This window comes from Neophocaena asiaeorientalis, unplaced genomic scaffold (assembly GCF_003031525.2).
Source record: "Neophocaena asiaeorientalis asiaeorientalis breed wild unplaced genomic scaffold, Neophocaena_asiaeorientalis_V1.1 scaffold76, whole genome shotgun sequence".
In the NCBI taxonomy this organism is placed as follows: domain Eukaryota; kingdom Metazoa; phylum Chordata; class Mammalia; order Artiodactyla; family Phocoenidae; genus Neophocaena; species Neophocaena asiaeorientalis.
In genome coordinates this window covers 1,618,713-1,642,857 of record NW_020173668.1, presented here as the reverse complement: position 1 = coordinate 1,642,857, position 24,145 = coordinate 1,618,713, and the positions used below count along the sequence as shown (strand labels likewise).

The following is a 24,145-nucleotide window of genomic DNA, read 5'->3' as shown; positions in this document are numbered from 1 at the left end:
TCCTGGCGACTTTATGGGGTGGGGCAGATGGGTGGGGCTTCCAAGGGAGGGCTGTCTCCAAAGTTGATAGAGGAGAAGCAGGGACAGAATGAGTGTTCAGGGGATGGGTCCTCAAGGTGAGAAGGTGGTGGTGCAGGAGGGTGGAGCACAACTGCTGGACAAAGACTTGAGGGTTAGTTGGACTCTGGGAGGAAGGTGTAGGAGAGGAGTTACGAATTGCAGAGTGTGGGAGAGGCTTGAGTTTCAGCTTCAGGACAGCAGCAGAGTTTAGTGGTTCAGAGTGTGGGCTCTGCAATCTCATTGCTTGTGGTCAGATCCCAGTTTTACTGTTTACTGTATGAGACTTGGTTTCCCCTTCTATAAAATGAAAATGTTAAATATACTTACACATGATAAGGTTGTAAGGATTAAAGGAGTTAATACCTGTAAAGCACCTAGAACAGTGCCTGGCACATAGTAAGTTCTCAGTAAATTACCTATTATTATTTTTATTATTGAAGGGGAAGAGGCCTTCTGGCATTAATCGTTATATATGCCCCGGGGACATTACACTGTGAAATGCCCTCTCTTCTCTTTCCCAGGCTACACTTGGGCAACTTGTGCAGCAGACCTTTTTGAGTCTCTGCTGTGACACTTGCTGTGTGACTTGGGGCACATGATTGGCATCGATTTTCCTTTTTATAAGATGAGAGTAGTAATACAACCTCCTTTGTATTAGCTATATACGCTGTAAAGCTCTATACGAGCGAATAATAGCCACAGTTTTAACATTCATGAGGGCCGGGGCTAGAGAGAAATTCAAAGAGAGTATTTGCAAGGCCGGGAATGGAGAAGTACTGGCAGAGAGGGGTTCCTGTCCACAGCAGCCCCTCCTCGGACTCCTCAGATCTTTCACATGACCTATGACCTGGCCAGTGCTGTGGTTCGCATCTTCAACCTCATCGGAATGATGCTGCTGCTATGTCACTGGGATGGCTGTCTGCAGTTCCTGGTCCCCATGCTGCAGGACTTCCCTCCCGACTGCTGGGTCTCCATCAACCATATGGTGGTGAGAACTCCCCACAGTTCAGCCCCTCCTGGGCCTTCCAAGGGCTCTTCTCCCTGAGCAGGAGGGATGAACAAAGGGGGCAGGAGGTGGGAGATGATGGAGAGATGGCCAAAAGAGAAGACAGGAGAGAGGAGGTGGGGAGGTGAGAGGAAAGTGGAAAGAGGCCCGGAAGAAGTGTCTGTGTGTTGGAGGGAGCAGGCAGGGAAGGAAACCTAGGCAGAAACTGCGGCCCCCATGCTGTAAAAGAGGCCCCTTCTGTCTCAGGCCCCCCAGAACCAAACCTAAGTTCCTCCCCTGGCAGGCAGGTCTAAAGTAGAAGGGGGCAGACAGAAGGACTGAAAGAGAAGAGGGGGCAGGAGGAGAATGAGGCTCTGAGGGGTCTATGCCCAGCTCTGCAATACACTCTGCCCCCAGAACTACTCGTGGGGCCGCCAGTATTCCCACGCCCTGTTCAAGGCCATGAGCCACATGCTCTGCATTGGCTACGGGCAGCAGGCACCTGTGGGCATGCCCGACGTCTGGCTCACCATGCTCAGCATGATCGTGGGTGCCACATGCTACGCCATGTTCATCGGCCACGCCACTGCCCTCATCCAGTCCCTGGACTCTTCTCGGCGTCAGTACCAGGAGAAGGTCAGCAGGGGCAGGAGAAGGCAGGGGAGGGGTGCTGGAGGCTGGGTAGCTCAACTTGGAGCCCACTCTGACGCATGCCCTTGTTGGATCTCTGTGTCCTGCCTTGCCCCATGTCCATTTGTGCCATGTTTTCCATGTCTGGCTTTTCTTGTGATTGTGCTCTGTGTCCTCCCTGTATCCACCATTATCTATATACCCTTCTGCCTCCATGTTTCAACCCTCTGGGTTTGGCCCACGTCTGTGACCTTCCTTCACACACCGCTCCCCACACACTGTTCTGGCTCCACATCTGTCTCTGTGTTTTCTTGCTGCTGGCCATCGGCTGGCTCTCCAGTACAAGCAGGTGGAGCAGTATATGTCCTTCCACAAGCTGCCAGCTGACACACGGCAGCGCATCCACGAGTACTATGAGCACCGCTACCAGGGCAAGATGTTTGACGAGGAAAGCATCCTAGGAGAGCTGAGCGAACCACTTCGGGAGGTGGGACTGGGCGGGGCCCTGGAGGGAGGCTCTTCAAGGACCTGGGCTTCTGGGATGCCATCTGGGGTGGGGGCTATTGGTCAGCAGGTGCACCTACAGGGAGTGGGGCCTACAGAGGGCCCCATGGGAGGTCAGGCCTTTGGAGGACTTTTAGGGGCTAGGGTCTTTCTTGAAGCTCTTATAGGGGTGAAATATACTGGGGAGGGCTGCAGGGGTCTCTATTTGTGGGGGATGGTCCCGTGAAGGCTCATGGGAGAGCTCTGAAGGCAGGAGCTTAGAGATGGTCCCAGGCCCACTGAAGCATACCCGTCCTCTGGCAGATCGTGACCTCAGGGGTGGGGCTTCTAGAGACAGATGAGCTCGATGGGGGCACCTTGGGGCAGGGGGCACAGCCTGCCTGACAGGCCCCTCCCCTGCCCAGGAGATCATTAACTTCACCTGCCGGGGCCTTGTGGCCCACATGCCACTGTTCGCCCACGCCGACCCCAGCTTCGTCACGGCCGTGCTCACCAAGCTACGCTTTGAGGTCTTCCAGCCGGGGGACCTCGTGGTGCGTGAGGGCTCCGTGGGCAGGAAGATGTACTTCATCCAGCATGGGCTGCTCAGTGTGCTGGCACGTGGCGCCCGGGACACCCGCCTCACTGATGGATCATACTTTGGGGGTCAGCAGGCCTCAGGGAAGGTCGGGGGGTCTGGAGCAGAGGGCAACTGCTCCCCTGGATCAGGGTCCTCACCTGGCTATGCTACGGGATCATAGGGTTGCAGCTCCTCCCCAGGCCTATTCAGTCAGAATCTCTGGGTCTGGGGTCTGGAGTTCTGTATTTTTAAAAGCTTCTTAAGTGATTCCAATGTATAGCCAGGTTGAAAATTACTGGGCCAGTGGGCCTTTCAGAACCCTTAAGCAGTGAAATCCAAGGATCTCATGAGATTTCCATGAGGGAAAGATAGGAACAAAGCAGTGCTCTCCCAGGGGCTTGACCTCTGTGGCTCCCTTGTGGAATGCCTTGGTGGTATGAATCAGGGACCCAGCCTGTGGCAGTGGGGGCAGTTCTGCCAGCTGCTACCCAAAGTGATTTGAGGCTCATATATTCTCTCAGTCCCCAAATCACCCACCACCTTCCAACCTCCCCATTGTGTTACCCTTTGCCCTTTGGCACTGCTTTTCTCCTTCTGGGTTGCCCTTGGTGTTCCTTCAAAGGGGTGGGAGGGGAGGGCACACAGAGGGCATTGCCCCAGGCCTACCCCTTGGGCTAAAGCAGTGGAGGTGGGTTGGGAATTAAAGTGGAGTGGAATAACTAGGAGTCTGGGGGGCAGCAAGAGCTGCCTGGTTATCAGCTTTAATTTGGACAGACTGAGAAGGACAGTAATTATGCAGGTCTGGAGAGCAACCATGCTTGGAGCATTTAGGGACCCTGGGTGGGTGGGTAATTGTCAGTTTCTCCCATCTGGGGAGGAGCCTGAGGAATCTGGGTCAGCTGCTGCAGGCCCAGTGAGAGGGAGTTCTGTGGACAGTGGTTTTGAAGGCCTCCTCCCAACTTCACCAGAAATCTGTCTGCTGACTCGGGGCCGACGCACAGCCAGTGTGCGTGCTGACACCTACTGCCGCCTCTACTCGCTCAGCGTGGACCATTTCAACGCCGTGCTCGAGGAGTTCCCCATGATGCGCCGGGCCTTCGAGACAGTGGCCATGGATCGGCTGCGCCGCATTGGTGAGGCCTTTCCACCCTGTCTGCTCTGGGTCCAGGCTGTGCCCTCACCCCTTGTCCATAGCAAGGAGTCCCCAGCGTCCCAGGGCCCAGGCTCCAGCACCTCAGCATCACACTCCAGCCCAACCTAGTCCCAGCAAATGCCCCAATAGGGCTTTCAACACTGGCTCACTGTCCTTACCACTCAGCATCTCCTACCCCTGGAGATATCACCCCAAGTTCCCATGCCTTGAATCCTCCTTCCCTGAGTACCAGTCCCTGACCCTCACCATCTGTGATACATACTCATCCCCTGACCCTCTTCCTCCAACCCCCATCTCCCAATCTCCATCCCCCAACTCCATCTCCATACTCTTGACCCCTATCCCCTACCTTCACCCCACCACCATCCCTTGACTCCATCTTGTTACCCTCATACTTTTGATATCCAACCTTCATCTGGGATTCCTTTCCTATCCTTAACTCCTTCCCCCGGGACAATTTCTAGGCAAGAAGAATTCCATACTGCAGCGGAAGCGCTCTGAGCCAAGTCCAGGCAGCAGTGGGGGCATCATGGAGCAGCACTTGGTGCAACACGACAGGGATATGGCTCGGGGTGTTCGGGGCCTGGCCCCAGGCACAGGAGCTCGGCTCAGCGGAAAGCCGGTGCTGTGGGAGCCACTAGTGCACGCACCCCTGCAAGCAGCCGCCGTGACCTCCAATGTGGCCATTGCCCTGACGCACCAGCGGGGCCCTCTCCCCCTCTCCCCCGACTCTCCAGTCACCCTCCTTGCTCGCTCTGCTCGAAGATCAGCAGGAGCGGGCTCCCCAGCCTCCCCACTTGTCCCTGTCCGAGCCGGCCCTCTGCTGGCCCGGGGACCCTGGGCATCCACTTCCCGCCTGCCGGCCCCACCTGCCCGAACCCTCCATGCCAGCCTATCCCGGGCTGGGCGCTCCCAGGTGTCACTGCTGGGGCCTCCCCCAGGAGGAGGTGGACGGCGACTAGGACCTCGGGGACGCCCACTCTCAGCCTCCCAGCCCTCTCTGCCTCAGCGGGCAGCAGGTGATGGCTCTCCTGGGTGTAAGGGCTCAGGAGGTGAACGCCTGCCCCCCTCAGGGCTCCTGGCTAAGCCTCCAGGGACAGCCCAGCCCCCCAGGCCATCAGTGCCTGAGCCAGCCACTCCCCGGGGCCCCCAACTCTCTTCCAACATGTGAAACCTTTGGGTAAGCTCTCGGGTGCCGTAGCATGTGCCAGAGGGCAGACGCCTCTTGGGGACACCAAGGGGACCTGAAACACTGCCCTATGGGAGTGTCTTCGCTTAGTACCAAGAAGATGGTCTCTGTTCTCAGCTCAGGCGCCTTGCAACCTGACATCCTCCTAATCCATTCACCCATTCATCAAAGATACTTAGCGCCTACCATGTTCAAGGCACTGTACCAGACGCTGTATGTCTCCACTGCCAAGTAGAAGTGACTCCAAGCCCTCTGATGAGGGTATTCCCCTAGCTGTGGTCCTGCCAGGTGCAGGCCTGGGTCCATGATCCCATCCTACTAAGCACAGGTACTTGCCACCACCATCACTGCCAAGTAACTAGATGTCTCTGTTTTCCTGCCCATGACCTTGCAGGTTCTGCCTGGCATGGTTATCTTCCTGTCCGCTAGCACAGCTGGGCACTGCCAATTACCTGTCCCCCCGCTGCTGTCAACAAATGTCTTGGGTCCCTGGTGTGGGCATCCAGCTTTACTGCCATGCGTGGACCCTCCCTGTCTATACCCCCTGAGTGGGAACACACATCTCCTGACAAGTTCCTTGCACTCTCTGTCTCTGTGATAGAACTGCCTTTTTGTAAACTGGGAGCCACCTCCTCCCTATGCCCCTGTCCCGGTGACGACCCCCTTGAAGCTAAGGGATTGTTGACGCCCCCTTATTTAGTGTGCCAGCGTAGATTCCCCACAGATTGGGGGCAAGTGAATCCTTAGATGGAATTTTTTCTTTCCTTGCTCCCTTCCTTATTTATTTACTCTTATTTATTCAATCATTTAATAATTGTATTTATTCACTCATTTGCTAATTTTATTTATTATCAATTCATTTTATTTACCCATTCATTTATTCATCTCTCCCATCCCCTCCTGGTAGGGAGACAGGAATGGGCAGAGCCCCTCCATGCCAGCTCTTGTGGTCCTTGCCCAACTCCCATCAGTGGCAATACTTGAGCCCTCTCCCTAACTAGGTAGGAGCAGGAAGGCCACCTGAGAGGGAGAGGAGGACTGGTCTTATTTTTAGGTTTTTTTTCCTTTCTACTGAGTTTGCTACTGGTGCAGGAGTAAGGGGAGGGCCCGAGGTATCCAAGCCTGGGGAAGGGCAGGCTAGCCAGTACCTCTGCCTTCTCAGGGACAAGAGAAACCCCCTATCCCACCCCTCTGTCCCCACAACTACTCTACAGCATCAAAGAATGAGGGGCCAGGACCCTAAATCTTCTTTTCTCCTGGGTGGGCAGTTCTGGGGTTCTGGGTGTGTGGGAGAGGTTTTATATTGCTTCCAAACACCTGGGTTTAAAAAGAAAATAGAGACACTTGTTTTGGCTCCTGGCTTGTGTGTGGGAACAAAGTGGGCATTCTGGGGTACAGGAGGAGGTAGCAGGACACCTGACCCAGCAAGGCATGAGGTGGGTATGAGAGCAGCCAGGGAGCGGCCTGCAAGCCTAGAGGTGGTAGAGACAGTGACAGGATGAGCCTGCCTGGCTCTCGGGGCTCCCCGCCTTCCATCTACCCTAGCTTCCCCAAAAGGGTGGTGCTTTGATATCACTGACAGTGACAATGAAGAAAGAGGTGGCACTCTTCTCGGGGGATGCCCAGATTATCGTGAGGGCCACGTAAGGACATCAAACTGCATGGATGTGAAATAATTTTTAAATAGAGATTTTGTGGAGACTGTGGACATGATTGTCCTGTTCCCCTCACCTCTGCCCCCAGGTACAGGAAGACTAGGGGAATAGAATTAATCAGTTAAACTGGATTAAAGGCTCAGAGTATTTTAGGGACCAGTTAAGAGTATCAGATGCAGGGAATGTACCATTGGTGCTGTTGGATGGCCAGGGCTTAATTGGATACAGACTTTCAAGGCCTGTGCGAAATGGAGAGGGGGAGGGGGCACCCTGGATGGCAGATGTGGCCTAGGGTAGGGAGGATTGGGAGTAGAGAAGACTTAGAGGTGGGGCAGTAGGAGGGAGCAGAAAGGAGGGACGGGTCCAGAGCTGGCTCGGTCAGAGGAGGAGGGGCACCTCAGGTTACGCTCAGCACCCGCATAATGTTGGTATAGCCGGAGCCCGGTCGCCAGCCTGTCACCACAATCACCAGGTCCCCAAAACGGAGGAAGCCATGGAGCTTTCCTGGGAGGAGGAAGGGGAGAAGATGCTAATCAGCCATTGAGGAACCCAGGCCAGCCCTGTAATGAGAACGAGCTACCATCCTTCGCCTCTTCAAGCCCACTAGGTAGGTAATGAGGGGCCTGAGGCAAACTGTACAGTGTGTCCCACAGGTGGCACCGCAGGAATGTGACCACCGTAGTATATCAGAGCTGCACATATGCCCGTGGGGTGGCATGTTGCTAAGTAGCAAGTCTGTCTACCTGTATTGCTATGCTGATAGGAAGAGGTGGGGTATGAGCATAGCCAATTGTCAATTAGATTTTAGTTGCAGCTGCAGGGGACTGGGTTCCCCTTTCTCTTTTCACCTCTTGCTCCTTGGGTCAGGCCTGGCTCTAGCCACCTGGTGCAGGCAGCAGCTGAGCCGACTTCTTAGGGACGACCCTGACCCCTGACCTCTCTCCCTCTGCCCTCCTCCCTCAGCACATTCCCCCCACCCCTGGAAGCCCAAATATCTCAGTCTTAGTGAATCTCACAGAGAAAATCTGGGACCAGAGGAGAGAGGCAAGGCCCTTTTGGGTGGGCGTGGGGCGTGGGTTTGGAGGACTCATGATACAAGTCCAGGGGTGGATGGGGAAGGAGTTTAGGTGGCTCACCACTTTCAATGCCAAATTGGACTCGGCGATCCACATCGTCTGCCCAGATGGCCTCTGGAGGTTCACGGTAGAGCACAGGGAAGACTCCTCGGCACAGGTGGGCCTGGCGGGCAGCCTGGGCAGAGCGGGTGACAGCAATGACTGCTGCCCGAGGTCGGTACCGAGACAGAAGCTGGGCTGAGCTGAAGGAGGCAGACAAGGTCAGCCCAGAAGAGTGAAAGAGTGTTGGGTTCTGGTTCCAGGTGCCAGCAATAAGCTGTGTAACCCTAGGTAAGTCATCATATTTTTCTGGGCCTTAGTTTTCTCACCTGTAAAGTGGGTATAAGAATACCCGCCTTTCTTACCACACAAGGAGGATATGAGATGATTTTTAAAAATATCAAATGAGATAAGGAGAAACTGCTTTGAAAAACAGAAAACCCTTCTGGGAATGCACCTTTATATAGTACTTAACTTACAAATGTCTCTTGTTAATCCTCACAACCCCATGAACAAAACAGGCTTACAGAGCCTGGGTGACTTACCCAAGGTATCACAGGCAAAGACTTGAACTCAGACCTTCTGGGCCCTTCTGCAACACCCCAGCATTGTAAGGCTTTGTGGGCTAAATGCAGAGGACCTGCCTCTGAGCCCTAGGAGCCTAAATGGCCTGCAAGCCAATGCATCCAGTGATGCCACCTTACCCTTCCAAACCCCTGGGGTTCGCAGGTACAATTCCTGGTGTGCTTCAGGATCTGCCTCTCTAGGCCTCCAGCTCCCATAGCTGCCTCTCCTCTGATGATGAGACAAAACCCAAGCCTGGGGCCCATCCCAGCCTGCCCTTGGCCCAAAGCCCTGTCTTGGCGTTCCCAGTGTCCCCCTCACCGGCCAGTTGTGGTCAGCACGATGATGGCAGCAGCACAGCACTTGAAGGCAGCCTCCACAGCGCCAATAGCGGTGACCTCGGTGGGATCCCGGCTCAGTGGTGCCGCCCGGCGCAGCTCCTCAAAGAGCTGCCGGTGGTACACGGCAGCCTCTGCCTCCCGGGCAATCTGTGGGCACCAGGGGGTCAGGCTGGGCAAGGCTATTGGGACCTGGAAGGGATGTGGTTTTCCAGCCCGTTTGCCTTGCATTCTGAGCTCCTACCGCATGCTGCATCTTTACAGCCTCCACAGGAAAGTTGCCTTTGGCAGTCTCCCCTGACAGCATGATGCAGTCTGCCCCATCCAGCACGGCGTTGGCCACATCACTCGTCTCTGCCCGGGTTGGCCGGGGCTTAGTGATCATGCTTTCCAGCATCTGGGGGACATCTGGATGTCAGAGCTGTAGGAGTCATACTCTGACTGGGGACCCTGCCCTGAAGTACTTCTCGGACTCCCACACTCTCTGAGGGCCCCTAAAGCCAGTGTCACACTCACAGACTATGTGATCCTGGCTATTCTGTTTCCTCATCTGAAAATGGGGGTCCCAGTATCTCTTCCTAGCTTCGTTGTTTGAGGGTCAAACACTGGACAGCAAAACGTGCTAGAGACCTAAGGTGTGGGTATTCACCTTCAGGTGTCCCCAGACCCACAGAGGGCCCTGCCCCCAGGGCTCATTCCAGACCTGTGTAGCACAGACAACGGGCTTTCCCGCCAAGTTGCAACGGCCAATCATCATCTTCTGAGCCAGGAAAACCTTCTCGGCTGGGATCTCAATGCCCAGGTCACCCCGTGCCACCATAATGCCGTCGCTCACCTCCAGGATTTCATCAAACCTGGGCGGTTGGGGGAGTCAGGGCTGGGGAAGAGCCAGGAGATGCCAGGGAGAGGCAGGCCGGAGAAGGGGAGGGGCGATGGGGATGGATAGGGCCTGATGGGAACAAAGACCAAGGCTCACTTCTTCACGCCTTCGTGGTTCTCGATTTTGCTAATGATCTTGATGCCCTGTCCTTCCGGCCCCAGAGCAGCCCGGACAGCAGCAACGTCGCTGGCTCTCCGCACAAAGGAGGCAAAGACGATGTCCACGCCATGCTCCACCCCGAAGCGCAGGTCCTGGACATCTTGCTCGGACAGTCCGGGCAGGTCCACCTGGGCCCCTGGCAAGTTCACGCCCTTCCGGCTGCCCAGGACACCGCCGTTCTCCACGTGGGTCTCCAGCCCCTCTGGACCTACAGGCATGGAAAGAGTCAGCTAAGGTCAGGGGTGAGGCCGGGGGCTTAGTCAGGGCAGCGGGAACACGAGGATTGGACCCCCAAGAGAGCGGAACCATGTCGTATTCATCTCTTGGTCCTCGGCCTGGGCTCTGCACCGAATAGGCACAGGGCGGACTTCTGTGGAAGAAACTACTAACCCGCCAGTCCAGCCGCAACCCAGGGTGAGCCCAGGAGTCTGGATGCCGAGGGTTCGCAGGACGGGTGGCCAGGGGAAGGTGTAGTGGGTGTGAAGGGCGAATGCGGGAGCCAAAAGGAAGAGAGTGCGCGCATTGCGTAGGGCCAGGGCGGGAGGCGCGTCCGCACCGATTTTCGTGACCTCTAGGGAGATGAGCCCGTCGTCAATGTAGATGCGGCCCCCCACCGGCACGACCTGGACAATATTGGCGTAGTCCACCCACACGGTGTTCGCGTCCCCCCGCGTCCGGAACGCAGGGTCCACAGTCACTAGCACCTGGGAGCCCTTCACTAGCTCCACTTCCGACTCAGGGCCCTAGGGGCGGAGCCAGAGGAGGACTGAGTTCTGCCTGCCTCGGTGGGGGCCGGCCCCTCCCCATGCTCCGCCCTACGGGCAACTGCCTCCGCACCGCACGGGCCCCTTCCCGGTCCCCAAGACAGGGCGGGTCGCAGGTCGCGTCTCACCCCCTGCAGGATCCCAGTGCGTATCTCCGGTCCCTTGGTGTCCAGAGCGATGGCCACGGGTCGGTAGCTGAGCGGGGAAGTCGCAATGCTCTCCACCGCCTCCCGGACGTTGGCGATGGATTCAGCATGGTACTGGGGATGGGAACAGAGGGAGGATTTCAGGGGAAGGTGGCCGGGACCCTGGGGCATCCTCTAGCCCCGCCCGCCTCCCCGCGGCCCCGCCCTGAACCTCATGGGAGCCGTGGGAGAAGTTGAGTCTCGCAATGTTCATCCCGGCCCTGATCATCTCCTTGAGGCGCTCCACGGAGCGAGATGCCGGCCCTGGAACCAGAGATCCCACTCAGACAACTTTCTCCCCAAACCTGAGAGACAGGTGAACCCATCACCACCCTCAGAGCTGCCCCAGGCCACAGAAGTACTGTTACCTGACCTTTGTTCCCTGACGCCACCCCTGCTCGCAGGTCAGAAACTCCCTTCCCCTCTCCAGCTAACACAAGCCTCCTTGCACTGTGAGGCCCTAGAAAGGTGGGCTCAGCCAGACCTGAAGTAACTGTTGGCAGTGATGTTAAGTGTTGCGGTGTGGGGGTAACCCCAGCGTAGGAGAAGGGGGTGGGTGCCACGTGAGGGCATTTGGGGTACCAGGCTTTAGAGCTGAGAGGCTCATATTGGACTGAGGAGAGTCGAGTTCTATCCCATCCCTGCTCTGCTGATAGGATGGCTGTGTAACTGAGACCCAGTTGACCAACCTCTCCAGTCCCTCCCTAAAGCCAGTTCTTCCACTTGTGCCCTGGGTCTCCTTCTCACCTGCTCAAAAACAGATTCAGCCATTCCCCAGTCCTCTGTGTCATCAGTTTTCCTTTTTTGTTAGGTCATTCCCATCAACATGTAAACCTGCTGTTATTTTTCATCCAAAAAAAAAAAAAAAAACTCCTAACCCCAGTTCCCCCTCTAGCTACAGCCCTATTCCTTTGCTCACCTTCGCAGCAAAATTCACTGCAAGAGTTATCTCTGTACTTGCTGCCTCCAATTCCCCTCCCCCTATTCTCCTTGTACCCACTGTCCACTACATCTGTTCTTGTCAAGGTCACCAAAAACCTCTGTGTTGCTGCTAAATCTAATGGTCAGTTCTCAGTCCTCATCTTAGCTGGTCCATCAGCAGCATTTGACACACATCCTTGATGTCCCTTCTTCTCTTGGCCTCCAGGACACCACCCTCTCTTGGTTTACTCCTACCTCACTGGCTGCTCCTTCTCAGCCTCTCTTGCTCTTTACCCCCATTAACATTAGATGCTCCTTTTACCTTCACTTCCTTGGTGGTCTCAACTAGTCTCATGGCTTTAAATACCATCAATATGCCGACAGCTCCCAAATTTATGTCTCCAGTTCAGACCCCTTTCCCGAACCCAGAGTTGTGTATCTGATTGCCTACTCTGTACCACACTTGCATGTCTAATATGCTTCTCAAACTCAACATGCCTCAAACTGAACTGATCTCCTCCCCCCTAAACCTTTCCACCACAGCCTTTCCTGCTCAGTTGATAATGCAGTCTTCTAGTCCCTCACGTCAAGAACCTGGGAGTAATCTTTGACTCCTTTTTCACCCTCACCCCCACCCCCACCCCATATCCAATCCATCATATTCTGTTGGCTCTACCTTCAAAATACATTCAGAATCTGATCACTTCTCACCAGCTCCTCTGCCACCACCTGTTCTAAACCAGAAATACTGTAGCAGCAGCTTCTGCCCTCGCCCCCGCCCCCAATCTACTTTCAAATATTGCAGCCAGGGTGGTTCTGTTAAGACATAAGTAAGGGCATGCCATTCCCCTGCTCAAAACTCTGCAGTAGTTTCCCATCATACTTGGAGGAAAACTCAACTCAGATTCTGAAAATGGCCTGCAAAGCCCTACATGACCTTCCCTTTCCCCCAACCTCTTCATTTCTGTTACTGTTCCCCTTGATGGTTTCCAGCCTCCTTGACTTAGGGCCTTGGCGTTGACTCTTCCCTTTGCCTAGAAATCTCTTCCCCCAGACATCTGCATGGCTCATTTTCTCATCTCCCTCAAGTCTTTGCTCAGGTCTAATTTTCTCAGCAATGGCTACCCTGACTCTCTATTAGGACTGCAACCTCCCTCCTGCCCGTGCATCCTGATGCCCCTTACCATCCTTGATTTTTCTTTTCTTTTTTTTGTTTTCCACAGTACTTATCAGTTTCTAACATACTAAAGAATTCCCTTATTTTTAAAAATAATTTATTATGTTTATTAATTATTGTCCCACCCAGCTAGATTGTCAGCTCTCCAAGGGTAGGGATCTTTGTCTGTTTATTTCGTTTCACTGATCTACTCCCAGGACCCAGAAGCTTGTCTATCAAGCGCTCAACAAATATTTGTTGAATGAATGACCTCAGTCAAACAGGGAGAAGTCTCAAAGGACACAAAAGATGAGGCAGCACCTTGAGAAACACCCAAGAGGCCCTGTGATGCTGCAGGAACAGATAGAGGGCGCTTACCAATGGTGGCAATGATGCTGGTACTACGAGCAGCCACAGGCTCGGAGTCGATGTCCAGCAAGCAGAGGTGTTCCAGGAAGGTGTCTGCCATAGCAGCTGGCAGCTGCTGCTGCTGGAAGAAGGAAGTGCCCAGCTCCTGGGTCAGCTGGGCCACGCTAGCCCGCCGCAGGTACCCCGCTGGTCCTGCAGTAGAAGGGGGGCTGCGTGGGCACCTGTTTCTCCTCCCCATCCTTTCATCTCAGCACAGTCTCTATTCCTGCCCTCAGTTCTCCAGTTTTTGTTGAGTCTTCTTATGAGCTGGGCATTATGCATACATTATCTTGTTTAGTTTCAAGGGTGCTCGGAAGCAGGTTCTGTTAAATGCTCTGTAATTATCCCCATTTTATAGGTAAGGAAACAGAGGCCGAGCAAGTTTCAATAAATTGCCCAAGGTCGTACAGTTCTAACTAACAGAGATGGGATTCGCATCCAGGTCTGACTAACTCCAGGCTCAAGTTCTTGATCACCCAGCTATTTGATCCCTCACAACCCCCAACTTCTTGCCCTTTAGCTGCTGACTTCCCTCAGCCTCAGCAACCCCTTGATATCTACTTCACAGTGGCCCCTCATTTCCAGGCCGAGAATCACCCAGTTCCCTCTCCTAAGGTCCCTGTATTCTTCCTTCCAACGCCGGGCAAGTGGCTGGCCTCCCACCCCCTCCTCTGAGTTTCCTCAGCCCCTTAAGTGCTACTCCAGGTCCTGAGGTCCCAGTAGCTTGACCTAGCCCAACCCAGAGGAAGAGGAGCCCCACTGCCAGCCGCACCCTCCATGCCACTGCACACCTGTCTATCTCTGGGGTCTGATCCACGCTGTCAGGCTGTCAGAGGCATGAGGCCCAGCTGGGCTGGGAATCAGTTCTGCATCCTGGTTAAAGTGTCACCAGTGTGTCCCTTGTCACTGGAAGCCCTGTGCACCAGGGGCCAGAGTCCAGGAACCACGAGAATACCCCGTGGCTCCCATGCTGTGAGAAGCTGGGAGAAGAAGCCCAGACCAGGGTCCATAAATTAACACAGGGGAGACTCCGATGAACACAGATCCTCCCCAAATACCTCGTAGCCAGCAGCAGATATGGATCATTTGTACATCCCCACCCCACTCCTGATTTCTACCCTCGTTTTCCCCTTCTCTTCAATGGCATCTGCGGCCCCTTCTTACCTCCTGGAGCCCCAATCAGGATGGACTTTGCTAAATCCCTTTGGGACTTAGAGATCCATGACCAAAGCCACATGGGTCGCATGTTGTCCTGCACTGACATGCTTCCAAAATGTGGAGGTGGGGCTGCCCGGACTGTGGAGAGAGAGGGGGAGAGGATAACAAAACTGCTGGTCTTATCAAAGGGCACCAGAGAAAAGAAAAGGGGCACACCCAATAGGCCACCCCTGTCCCCACACAGAGTCCCTCCCCCAGACCTGCTGGCTGTCTGCCCCTGTATTCTGGCATCCCCCGTCTCCCATCCATTTTTCCTGATAAATTTTCAATCCATTCACACTGTCCGGTCATCAACCTGAAGAGAGATTTTTTTTTTTTTGCCAGTGATATGGTCCCTTTTTTTGTACTTTACTGAAGTTAGTCCGAGATGAATCTAGGAAGCAGGGGATCTAGGGTAGGGACTGGAGACTGAAGAAAGGGGATGGGGAGCATTTTGATCATGTAGTGGGATTCTCTGGAAGGGCTCTGATAGCATCACTGTCATTATCACGTTGGCTACCATTTGCTCATTGACCATCTGCAATATTTATTGAGCACCTACTCTGTGCCAGGTCCTGAAGATACAGTGCTGAGCAAAACAGACAGAACCTGTACCCTTCTATGGAATTTATAGTTTGGGAGACAGACTATAAACAAGTGTCAAACAAATAAATATATAACTACATGCTTTGTAAGTTCTATGAAGGAATGAATCAGGTTGCTGGGACAAAGAAGCCAATGAGGAGAAGGGGGGGGATGTATTGTTTTAAAACTATTTATTTATTTGCCTGCGCAGGGTCTTAGTTGGCGCACGCAGGATCTTTGTTGCAGGGTGAGGGACCTTTGTTGCGGCATGCGGGATCTAGTTCCCTGACCAGGGATCAAACCCCGGCCCCCTGCATTGGGAGTGCAGAGTCTTAACCACTGGACCACCGGCGAAGTCCCGACAGGGGGATGTATTCTATTTTATTTATTTATTTTTGGCTGCATTGGGTCTTCGTTGTGTGTGGGCTTTCTCTAGTTGCAGTGAGCGGGGTCTACTCTTCGTTGCGGCACGTGGACTTCTCACTGCGGTGGCTTCTCTTTGTTGCAGAGCACAGGCTCTAGGCATGCGGGCTTCAGTAGCTGTGGCTCGCGGGTCCTAGAGTGCAGGCTCAGTAGTTGTGGGCCATGGGCTTAGTTGCTCCACGGCATGTGGGATCTTCCTGGACCAGGGCTCGAACCCGTGTACCCTGCGTTGGCAGGTGGATTCTTAACCACTGTGCCACCAGGGAAGTCCCGGGGGATGTATTTTAGATGAGGTGATTGGGGAAGGCCTCTTTGAAGTGATCGTATTTAAGCTGAGATTTGAAGGAGGAGAAGGAACCAGTGGGGACAATTTGGAGCAAAGAGTTTTCTGAGGGGTTAGAAATAATATATGCCAAGGCTCCAAGGAAGGAAAAAGCCTGGTGCTAGAAAGAGGGCAAGCTGCAGTGAGGCCATGAGCCTGGGGTAGAGGGGTGTGGTCCCTGGTGAAACCGGGGACCGAAGCAGGGCCTTGGAGGGCAGCGGGCTCACCCAGGGAAGTGACACCCAAGTGATGCTTTAGAACACTTTAGCTGGGTGGGGGAGACCAGACAGTAGGTGTAGCAAGACCAGTGAGGGCTTTAGGAGGACTAGCATAGTGGCAGTAGAAATGGGGAGAGGGAGACAGATTTGAGATGTATTTTGGAGAAAAGCAGACAGGATGGAATGATGGAGAGATGTGGAGAGAGGGAGAGGGAGGCTTTCATCCCTAAAGGATGGCACTGCGGTGTCTGGCTTGAGCATTGCACAGATAGTCGTGCCACTCACTAAGACTAGGGAAGAAAGAGGTTGGCAGGGGAAAACATTCAAAGTTTCTGTTTTAGACCGGTTTAAGTTTGACATGTCAGTTCATCATTAAAATCAACACGCAGACAGTTGGATATGTTCACTGGGCACTCAGCATATGCTGGAACAGCATTCAAGGCCTCATACACATCCTCGCCTTTTATCATCATGACGATCTAGAAGGAAGGTTGGACTAATAGCCTGTTTCATTTTTTTTTTTTAATTAAAAAATTTTTTTTGGCCACGATGCGCAGCTTGTGGAATCTTAGTTCCCCGGCCAGGGATTGAACCCCGGGCCCTCGGCAGTGAGAGCGCAGAGTCCTGACCACTGGACTGCCAGGGAAGTCCCCTAATAGCCTGTTTTACAGGTGAGGGAACAGAAGCTAGCAGGGTGCATTGAGCATCTTCTGTTGCCACTCCAGATCCTTTCTCCACCCTTTCCACTCTGCTCTGTGGCCAGGAGGCTGAAGGCCTTGCCCCATGGCTTCTGTAGGGCTTGGCTGTGGAGAGTGGCACTAATAGGAGATGAGATGGAGGAGAGTAAGCCTGGGCGTTTACCTGCCCCTCCCCTCTGTGAGGTTGCTGTAGGGCCTGCCAGGGGGCCCTCTCTCTCCGGATTCTAGGAAACATGCTCCCTCCAGCTCCTGGGCCCCTGAGGGTGGTAACTAAGCCACTGCTACTAGCTCTGGGGTAATGCACTATCCCTTGTGTGGTTTACCAACACCCTGCCCATACCTTTGCACATAATCCTCTTATGAAACACTCCTCAAATTATCTAATTTGAGAAAGACTTTGGTCTGATACACTTGTCTGGAGCTAAAGATCTTGGCAGTGGTGGAGCTGGGATTCAGGCCCAGACAGTGTGGTTCTAGAGTCTGAGTTGTAACCACTGAGCTCCATTCCTTCCCTCTCAGGACTGTTTCAGTGGAAGAAAAGGGGAGAAGCCTCAAACCCTGGTTGGAAAAGAAAGAAAATAGATAGTAGGAAGGACTTCCTGAGGGGATAGGAGCTTGGGGTCCTAGGCTCTATGTATAGAAGACAGAACAAATAAAGATGGACAAAAGTTGTTACCAGAGTGAACATAATAGACTTCAGGGGCTGGAGACTCAGGCTTTGTGCTTGGGGGTTGGAGAGGGACATTTAAGGTTGGCCTGACAATTTAGAACTGACTCCAGGACCAGTTGAAAGAACAAAATTCCGAGAGATCCAAGTCCCAAGCAGCCAATAGGAGGCGGGGCTGGTGCCCCAAAGCAGCCCCTGGCCTCTCCAGCCCAGGGACAGCGGCTTCAACCTAAAATCAGGCCGCAGAGGAAAAACAGTCTGGCTGACCCTGGGCCCACAAGTAACCACGTGAGAGATGGCCTGCACTCTGTCACAGGGTCAGGCAGCCCTGAGCAGGAGGTCTGTGGGTGAGAAATGTGGGAGAAGGACTCTAGGCCCCCAGGATCCAAACAGAATGGGCATACTCAGCTCTGTCAGATTCGACCCCTCCCCATCCCCACAAACACATGCACCCTGACACCTTCAGACACAAGCATGTGACATCAGACACACACACAAGCATGGATGGGGCCCCTACCATGTGCTGTGTCCCATGCGGACTCAGGCTCCCTGCCCAGACTGGGGAGGGGCAGGAATGCTAGCAGCAAGGTTTAATAAAGTGTGTCAGGCGGGGTGATGGGGTTGTACACAGAACACAGAGAGCACCAGGAGAGACTGAGCCATGCTGGTGAGGGAGGTCAGGGTGGCTTCACGGAGGTGATACCAGAGCTGTACAGGGTCAAGGACAGAGACTGACCAATGCCGGGACACATGCACACGCGCGTATGTGCACACATGTGCACACAAACACCCGCATTCCACCGATGCACACCCCACCCAACCCTAACACACACGGAGTCTACACTCACACCGTCAGCACACACTCATACAACAGACTCACACAGTTAGACACAGACACACAGGAACCTCACACACTTTTCCTTACAGAGACACACACTCACACGATCCACTTATGCACACTTGAGCTCTCACACACGCACACAAAATCCAGGCTTTGTCCCCAGCCTAAGGTGGCTTTATTCTGCAAACCAGAGAACACCCGCCCTCCTCATCCGGGAAAAGGCTGCCGGCAGGCCTGCGAGGGGCGCCCGAGAGCCGCCAGCTGGTACAAGGGCGAGGGCGGGGACGCTGAGCCGAGGAGGCCCCGGGCTCGCGCCCCCGCCCCCAACCGTGAGCCAGGGTGAGGCGGAGAGACGCTCTGAGCGTCGGTTTCGTCATCTGCAAACCGAGATAATAAACCTTTCGGAGCGCTCAGCGCGATAATGTACGTGGTACGTGGACGTGTTGTGAGCACGGCCCGAACAGAGAGCTCGGAATTATTGCTCTTGTTCTCCTGAAAATATGGTGACTCCTCTCCCACTGCAGTCATTAGAATATCGGGGGTGGGGCCCTGCCTTTGTATTTCCAAAAGTGCCATAGAATTTGTCCAAAATGTACTTACATTTATTTGAATAGATATTTGCACAATCTACAAAATTCAGAGGTACAAGGTATAGGTCAAGAGTTTCTTCCTTCCCAACTTCATTCCCCTGCCCAGCCACTCAGTTCCCGCCTGCACGTTACCAGATTTATGAATTTTCTATGTATTCTCCAAGAAATAGATAATGCAGGTACAAACAATATATAATTGTTCCCTTTTTTATTCACGTGGCAGCATGGTACCATCCATACTATTCTGAACTTTTCTTTTTTTCCCGCTTAAAGGAGATCTTGAACGCCTTGCATCTGAAGAGAGGCCTCAATTTTGCTCACAACTTTTGTAATAAGCTCCCTGAAGTCCATCCATGGAACCCCTCGTTTGCATGGGAGGATACTAGCCAGAGAAGAGCTGGAGGCAGAGGCCAGTCTAGGCTCATATCTCCTTTCTCTTTTGAAAAAAACTGTGGTAAAATATACATTAGATAAAATTGACCATTTTAGCCACTTTTAGGTGTACAATTCAGTGGCCTTAAGTACATTCACAATGATGGGTAACCACTACTGTTTATTCCCAAAACTTTTTCATCCACTCAAACAAACACTATACCAATTAAGCAGTAACTCCCCATTCTTCCCTCTCCCCAGTTCCTGGCAACGTCTGTTCTACTTTCTGTCTCTGTGAATTTGACTGCTCTAGGTACCTCTTGTAAGTGGAACCATACAGTATTTTTTCTTTTGTGCCTGACTTATTCTACTAAGCACAGTGCCTTCAAGGTTCATCCATGTGGTTTCATGTGTCAGAATTTCCTTCGTTTTCAAGGCTGAATGATATTCCATCATCTATATATGCCACACAGTGTTTATCCATTCCCCTGTTGATGGACACTTGGGTTGTTGCTGCCTTTTGACTCTTGTGAGTAATGCTGCTATGAATATGGGTGTATGGGCCCAGGTCTTTGCCTCCTCCTGGAGCTTTTTGTGAAGGCCTGTCCTATTTGGCCCAGCTCCCATGTTGCATGTGGGGCAGGGCAGAGGTCTCCACTCTGGGGAAAGGAGGGGTGAGTGGAAGAGCCATACACTGAGGTTTGGGGAGGAGGAGGTAGAGGGTGAGAACAGAACACACTGTTTAACACCCACTAATGTGCCCCATCACACTCGGAGTAAAAGCCAAAGTCGTTACAAGACCCTGCTACCTCTCAGTCCTCCTCCTCTTGTCCCTTTAATCCGGTCATACTGACCTCCTTGCTGTTTCTCAAACGAGGAAGGTCAACTCCTGCCTCAGAGAGGGCTGCTGCATTTGCAGGTCCCCCTCTATCTGTAGAGAATGCCCTTCCCCTAAGTAAGGAAGCAATACCTTGCCTATTACTTCCTTCTGATTTCTTTTCATGTATCACCTTACCAGTGAGGCCTTCTCTGATCACTCCGTTTAACATTGCAATCATCCCTTCCCTGCTTGGCTCTCCTTCCCGGCTAGACTTTTATACATTTCACTTGTAAAAAGTGTTCCCACCTCATCTAGAGAATCAGTTTCAGGAGGACAGGGATTTTGTCTGTTTTGTCCACTGCTACACTTCTAGTGCCAAGTAGGTGCTCAATAACTGTGAGTGATGAATGAGGGGGCCCAGCTCTCAGTGTGACTCAACAGGACCCAGCCCGCCCCAGCCTCTCTCCTGGGCTGCAGACCCTCATGTCCAACAGGCCCCCTCTCACCACTGTGGTGGGACCACATCCCACCGGTCAGCCCCCCTGCACCCCGCACCTTCTACTACAGCCAAGTCAACTTCTTTTCTATTCCTTACCCACACCCCATCCTGCACCGCTTCCTCAACTCTCTCTCTGCATCTTAGTGAAACTGGGAGACTCTCACCAGCCACGTCTAACATCAGCCAACAAAACCTGTCAATTCCAAACATTTTCCAAATGTACCCTTCTCTCCATCCTCACTGCCAGGGACGGCGGGCTGCCTCCACTCATCTATTGCCCAGACTTTTCCTGCCTGGGGTCTCCATCGCTGGTAGGTCCCCACCAGTGCAGCCAGAGTTGTCTGTCTAAAAATCAGTCTGATCAGCCTGCTCTGTTCAGGGACATTACTGACTCATCAGGGCATGTAAAAACCCTTTACTGTCTGGACCCAGATCACTTCTAGCCACATCGCCTCCCTTTCTCCACGCCTCAGCCCACTCCAGAATCCTTACACTCTCTCTGTCTCAGTGTCTTGCCTTTGCACACACAGTTCCCTACACCTTGCCTATTTTCTCTGCTAAACAAAATTCCTATTCAACCACCTAGATTTCACCTCCTCTCTGTCATCACTAGATGGACTTTCTTGTCTCCTTCTTCCATTCAGCTAAATTTCAAACGCACATCAAGAGCTCCTAAAACCATTAGGTTTGGTGCCACTAAAAGTGGGGTCACCAGGCCTGTGTGTCTCCTGAGAGAATGCAACAGGAGCGAGTACATGCCTCAGAAGAATTCTGATTCTAATGAAGCCTCCAACCTAACTACTCATTTACAGGGAAGTAGAGGAAAGAGTTGAAACAAAGACTTGAGGATGCAATCAGCCAAATCCAGAATATAGGCAATTCTTCCAACAAATGACCCAGTTTCATCAACAATTAAATAGTGTGAAAAAGGGGGGAAGGAAGAAGTGTTTGTTGAAAAATGACGTAAGACACATACCAACCAAATGCAATGTGTAGACCTGATTTGAATTCTGATTTGAACAAACCAATTGCAAAAGATGTTTTTGAGACAATCCAGGAAATCTGAACATGGAACATGGACTGAACAGGAAATCTGAACATTGGGCCTTAGGTAACATTAAAGAATTACCATTAATTTTGTTTGTTGTGTTAAAAAATTCCTTATGTATTAGAGATACATCTTGAAGTGTTTATGTGTATAATAATATTGATTTGGGGGGGTTGATTTAAAATATTCCAGCAAAGAAAAGTGTAATGGTTGGTACAGGAGAAGAAAAGGGAAGTAGTTGAATAAAATCAGATGGACAAAATGTTGGCAATTGTGAAATCTGGGTGACAATTGCATGGAGGCTTATTAGAATATTTCTCTACTTTTTGGTGTATGTTATAAAAAACATCAAAATTAATTCCATACAAATTTATTGTTGGGGCAGACCCTGTGCTATGCTCTGAGACACAACGACAAAGATGTGTTCCTGTCCTGGAGAAGTTCCAAGCAGTGGAGAAGACAGACAAGAATTCAGGTGCTGACTGTATTTAGTGATCAGAGTTATGGTTGGGGTAAGCTCTGGGGCCACAAAAAGACAGAGAGGGATACCTAACCCATTGAGGGAAAGTCTCCTAGAGGACTCAGGTTGACTTTTGTAACAAGAGACCACAAACTAGGGGACTTCCCTGGTGGTGCAGTGGTTAAGACTCTGTGCTCCCAATGCAGGGGGCCCAGGTTCAATCCTTGTTCAGGGGACTGGATCCCACATGCATGTGGCAACTGAGTTTGAATGCCACAACTAAAGGAGCCCATGTGCCACAACTAAGGAGCTGCCGAGCTGCAACTAAGACCCGGTGAAACTAAGTAAATAAATAAACAAAAACAAAACAAAACAGAGACCACAAACTACAATAGCTAAACTGGACACTGCCCTAATGGTCTGGGATGCACCTGAAAGCTGGAGCATTTGCTCTCAACCACGTGAGGAAGAGGACCTGCCACAAACCTGTGAGATACATATTATCTCCATTTGAAGGAGGAGAAAAATGACATTCACAGAGGTTAGGTAATTAATTCCAAATCATACAACCAACAAGGACTGAAAGCAGGGTTTGAACCCAGGGCTGGTTGACTGCAAAGCTGTGTTCTTTCTGTTGGTACTTGAGGCTTCCTGGTGACTGGGGGAGGGGTGGCTCTGACACCTTCTCTCTTCCCAGGGTCCTAGTGTGTTTAGGAGACCTTGGTCTTTGCCCTGCTAAGTGTTTCCCAGTGGGGGTTAGGCTGGGACTAGGAGACCCCAGGGGCTTTTGTCCTAGCCACCTAGCCAGACTGAGATCATACTGTCCCTGACTTCCCCTGAGTTCTGTTAGGAAGGTCACTTCTGGGAAGTCCCAGACTGGAACGGGGAAATGAGAGGCTTTAGTTCTGGGAGACATAGCCTCCCCCTCTATCAATCTTCTCTCCTTCAACCCCAGGTCTCATCCCCCATTTCCTGAACTTGGGGTTTGCAATGAGAGTGGATCAATAATTCCTTGGACTGGGACTTCCCTGGTGGCGCAGTGGTTAAGAATCCGCCTGCCAATGCAGGGAACACGGGTTCGAGCCCTGGTCCGGGAAGATCCCACATGCCGTGGAGCAACTAACGCCGTGTGCCATAACTACTGAGCCTGCGCTCTAAAGCCCACGAGCCACAGCTACTGAGCCCACGTGCCACAACTACTGAAGCCTGCACGCCTAGAGCTCGTGCTCTGCAACGAGAAGCCACCGCAGTGAGAAGCCTGCGCACCACAACGAACAGTAGCCCCTGATCACCGCAACTAGAGAAAGCCCACGCGTAGCAACGAAGACCCAATGCAGACAAAAAAAAAAAAAAATTCCTTGGATTTGAACGGACTTGAATACTTACAAAGACCTCTTCCTTAGTTTCCACTCTTGCTTCTCAACTCTGCTCTGTGAGCTAATCAGATAGGGGGCACACATTTATCCTGTGATCCATTAAAAACACACAGGTCACCTAAGTCACGCTGGTATGCTCAATTTGCAATTTGGAGCCCCCTCAGAGAGGTCACGTGGCTTGTTGAAGTTCATCCAGCTGGTCATGGTGGAGTCAAGACTTGCACCCAGGCAGCACTTAGGCAGGCCCAGGGAGTTTCCTGTTAGCTGGGCAACAACAAGGAAGGCTGGAGCCTGAATTGGCTTCCCTTCCTGGCCTGTGTCAATTGTTCTTCTCTCTGGGGGTGAGCTAGCTGGCAGCTGATACCTGACTCCCATCAGACCACAGAAGCAAACCAGGTGGGTATTAAATGGGCCTTTCTCCAGGAGCTCTCACTCCTCCTTTGGCCCATTGCCTAGCAGGCCGTGCCCCTTCTCGAAATGTCTTTGCCCCAGCCTCCATAGGGCCCAGTGAGCCTCCTCCTTCTTCCTGGAAGCATCCCTTCCTTTCTGGATTGCTCTGGGCTTTCTGGTGTTCCTCTGCCTGTCTCTTATCTGTATCCTTTGTTAATTGTCCTCCCTCGCCACCCCACAAGGCATGAGCTGAGCAGGAGAGAGGTGACCCAGGGCCTTGACGGGTAGGTGGTGAGGGAAGGAAGACATGGCTCTGGGAAGGATCCACAGGTGCCTCGGAGGGGTCTCTGTAGAGGTGTGCAGACTTAAAGGCAGACGAAACAGATTCTGGGTGTGGCTCTGCCACTCTTGAGC

The 24,145-nt window shown here is 52.6% G+C and overlaps 2 protein-coding genes across 3 annotated transcripts in view; one reads left to right on the top strand and one right to left on the bottom strand.

Annotated features, from left to right (window-relative positions):
- Nucleotides 1-5,062, top strand: part of HCN3 (hyperpolarization activated cyclic nucleotide gated potassium channel 3) — a 9,118-nt gene extending 4,056 nt beyond the window's left edge. Inside the window, exons 3-8 of the mRNA XM_024748088.1 lie at nt 864-1,048; nt 1,463-1,681; nt 2,016-2,162; nt 2,584-2,824; nt 3,707-3,871; nt 4,356-5,062. Of these exons, the coding sequence (XP_024603856.1) occupies nt 864-1,048; nt 1,463-1,681; nt 2,016-2,162; nt 2,584-2,824; nt 3,707-3,871; nt 4,356-5,062 (1,664 nt within the window). The remainder of the gene's footprint in view (nt 1-863; nt 1,049-1,462; nt 1,682-2,015; nt 2,163-2,583; nt 2,825-3,706; nt 3,872-4,355) is intronic.
- A 744-nt stretch (nt 5,063-5,806) lies between these two features.
- PKLR (pyruvate kinase L/R) lies at nt 5,807-14,489 on the bottom strand. Of its 2 annotated transcripts, XM_024748173.1 has the most exons (11): nt 14,390-14,489; nt 13,196-13,378; nt 10,913-11,004; nt 10,684-10,815; nt 10,348-10,534; nt 9,729-9,999; nt 9,456-9,606; nt 8,997-9,149; nt 8,736-8,902; nt 7,872-8,053; nt 5,807-7,239 (listed from the first exon to the last, which is right to left on the bottom strand). In XM_024748173.1, exons 1-11 carry the CDS (start codon nt 14,487-14,489, stop codon nt 7,133-7,135), a joined length of 1,725 nt encoding a protein of 574 aa, XP_024603941.1. In that variant the 3' UTR covers nt 5,807-7,132. The 2 variants fall into 2 exon arrangements, with proteins under 2 accessions (XP_024603941.1, XP_024603942.1); XM_024748174.1 differs by lacking the exon at nt 14,390-14,489 and having other exon boundaries at nt 13,196-13,424.
- Between the last annotated feature and the right edge of the window lie 9,656 nt (nt 14,490-24,145).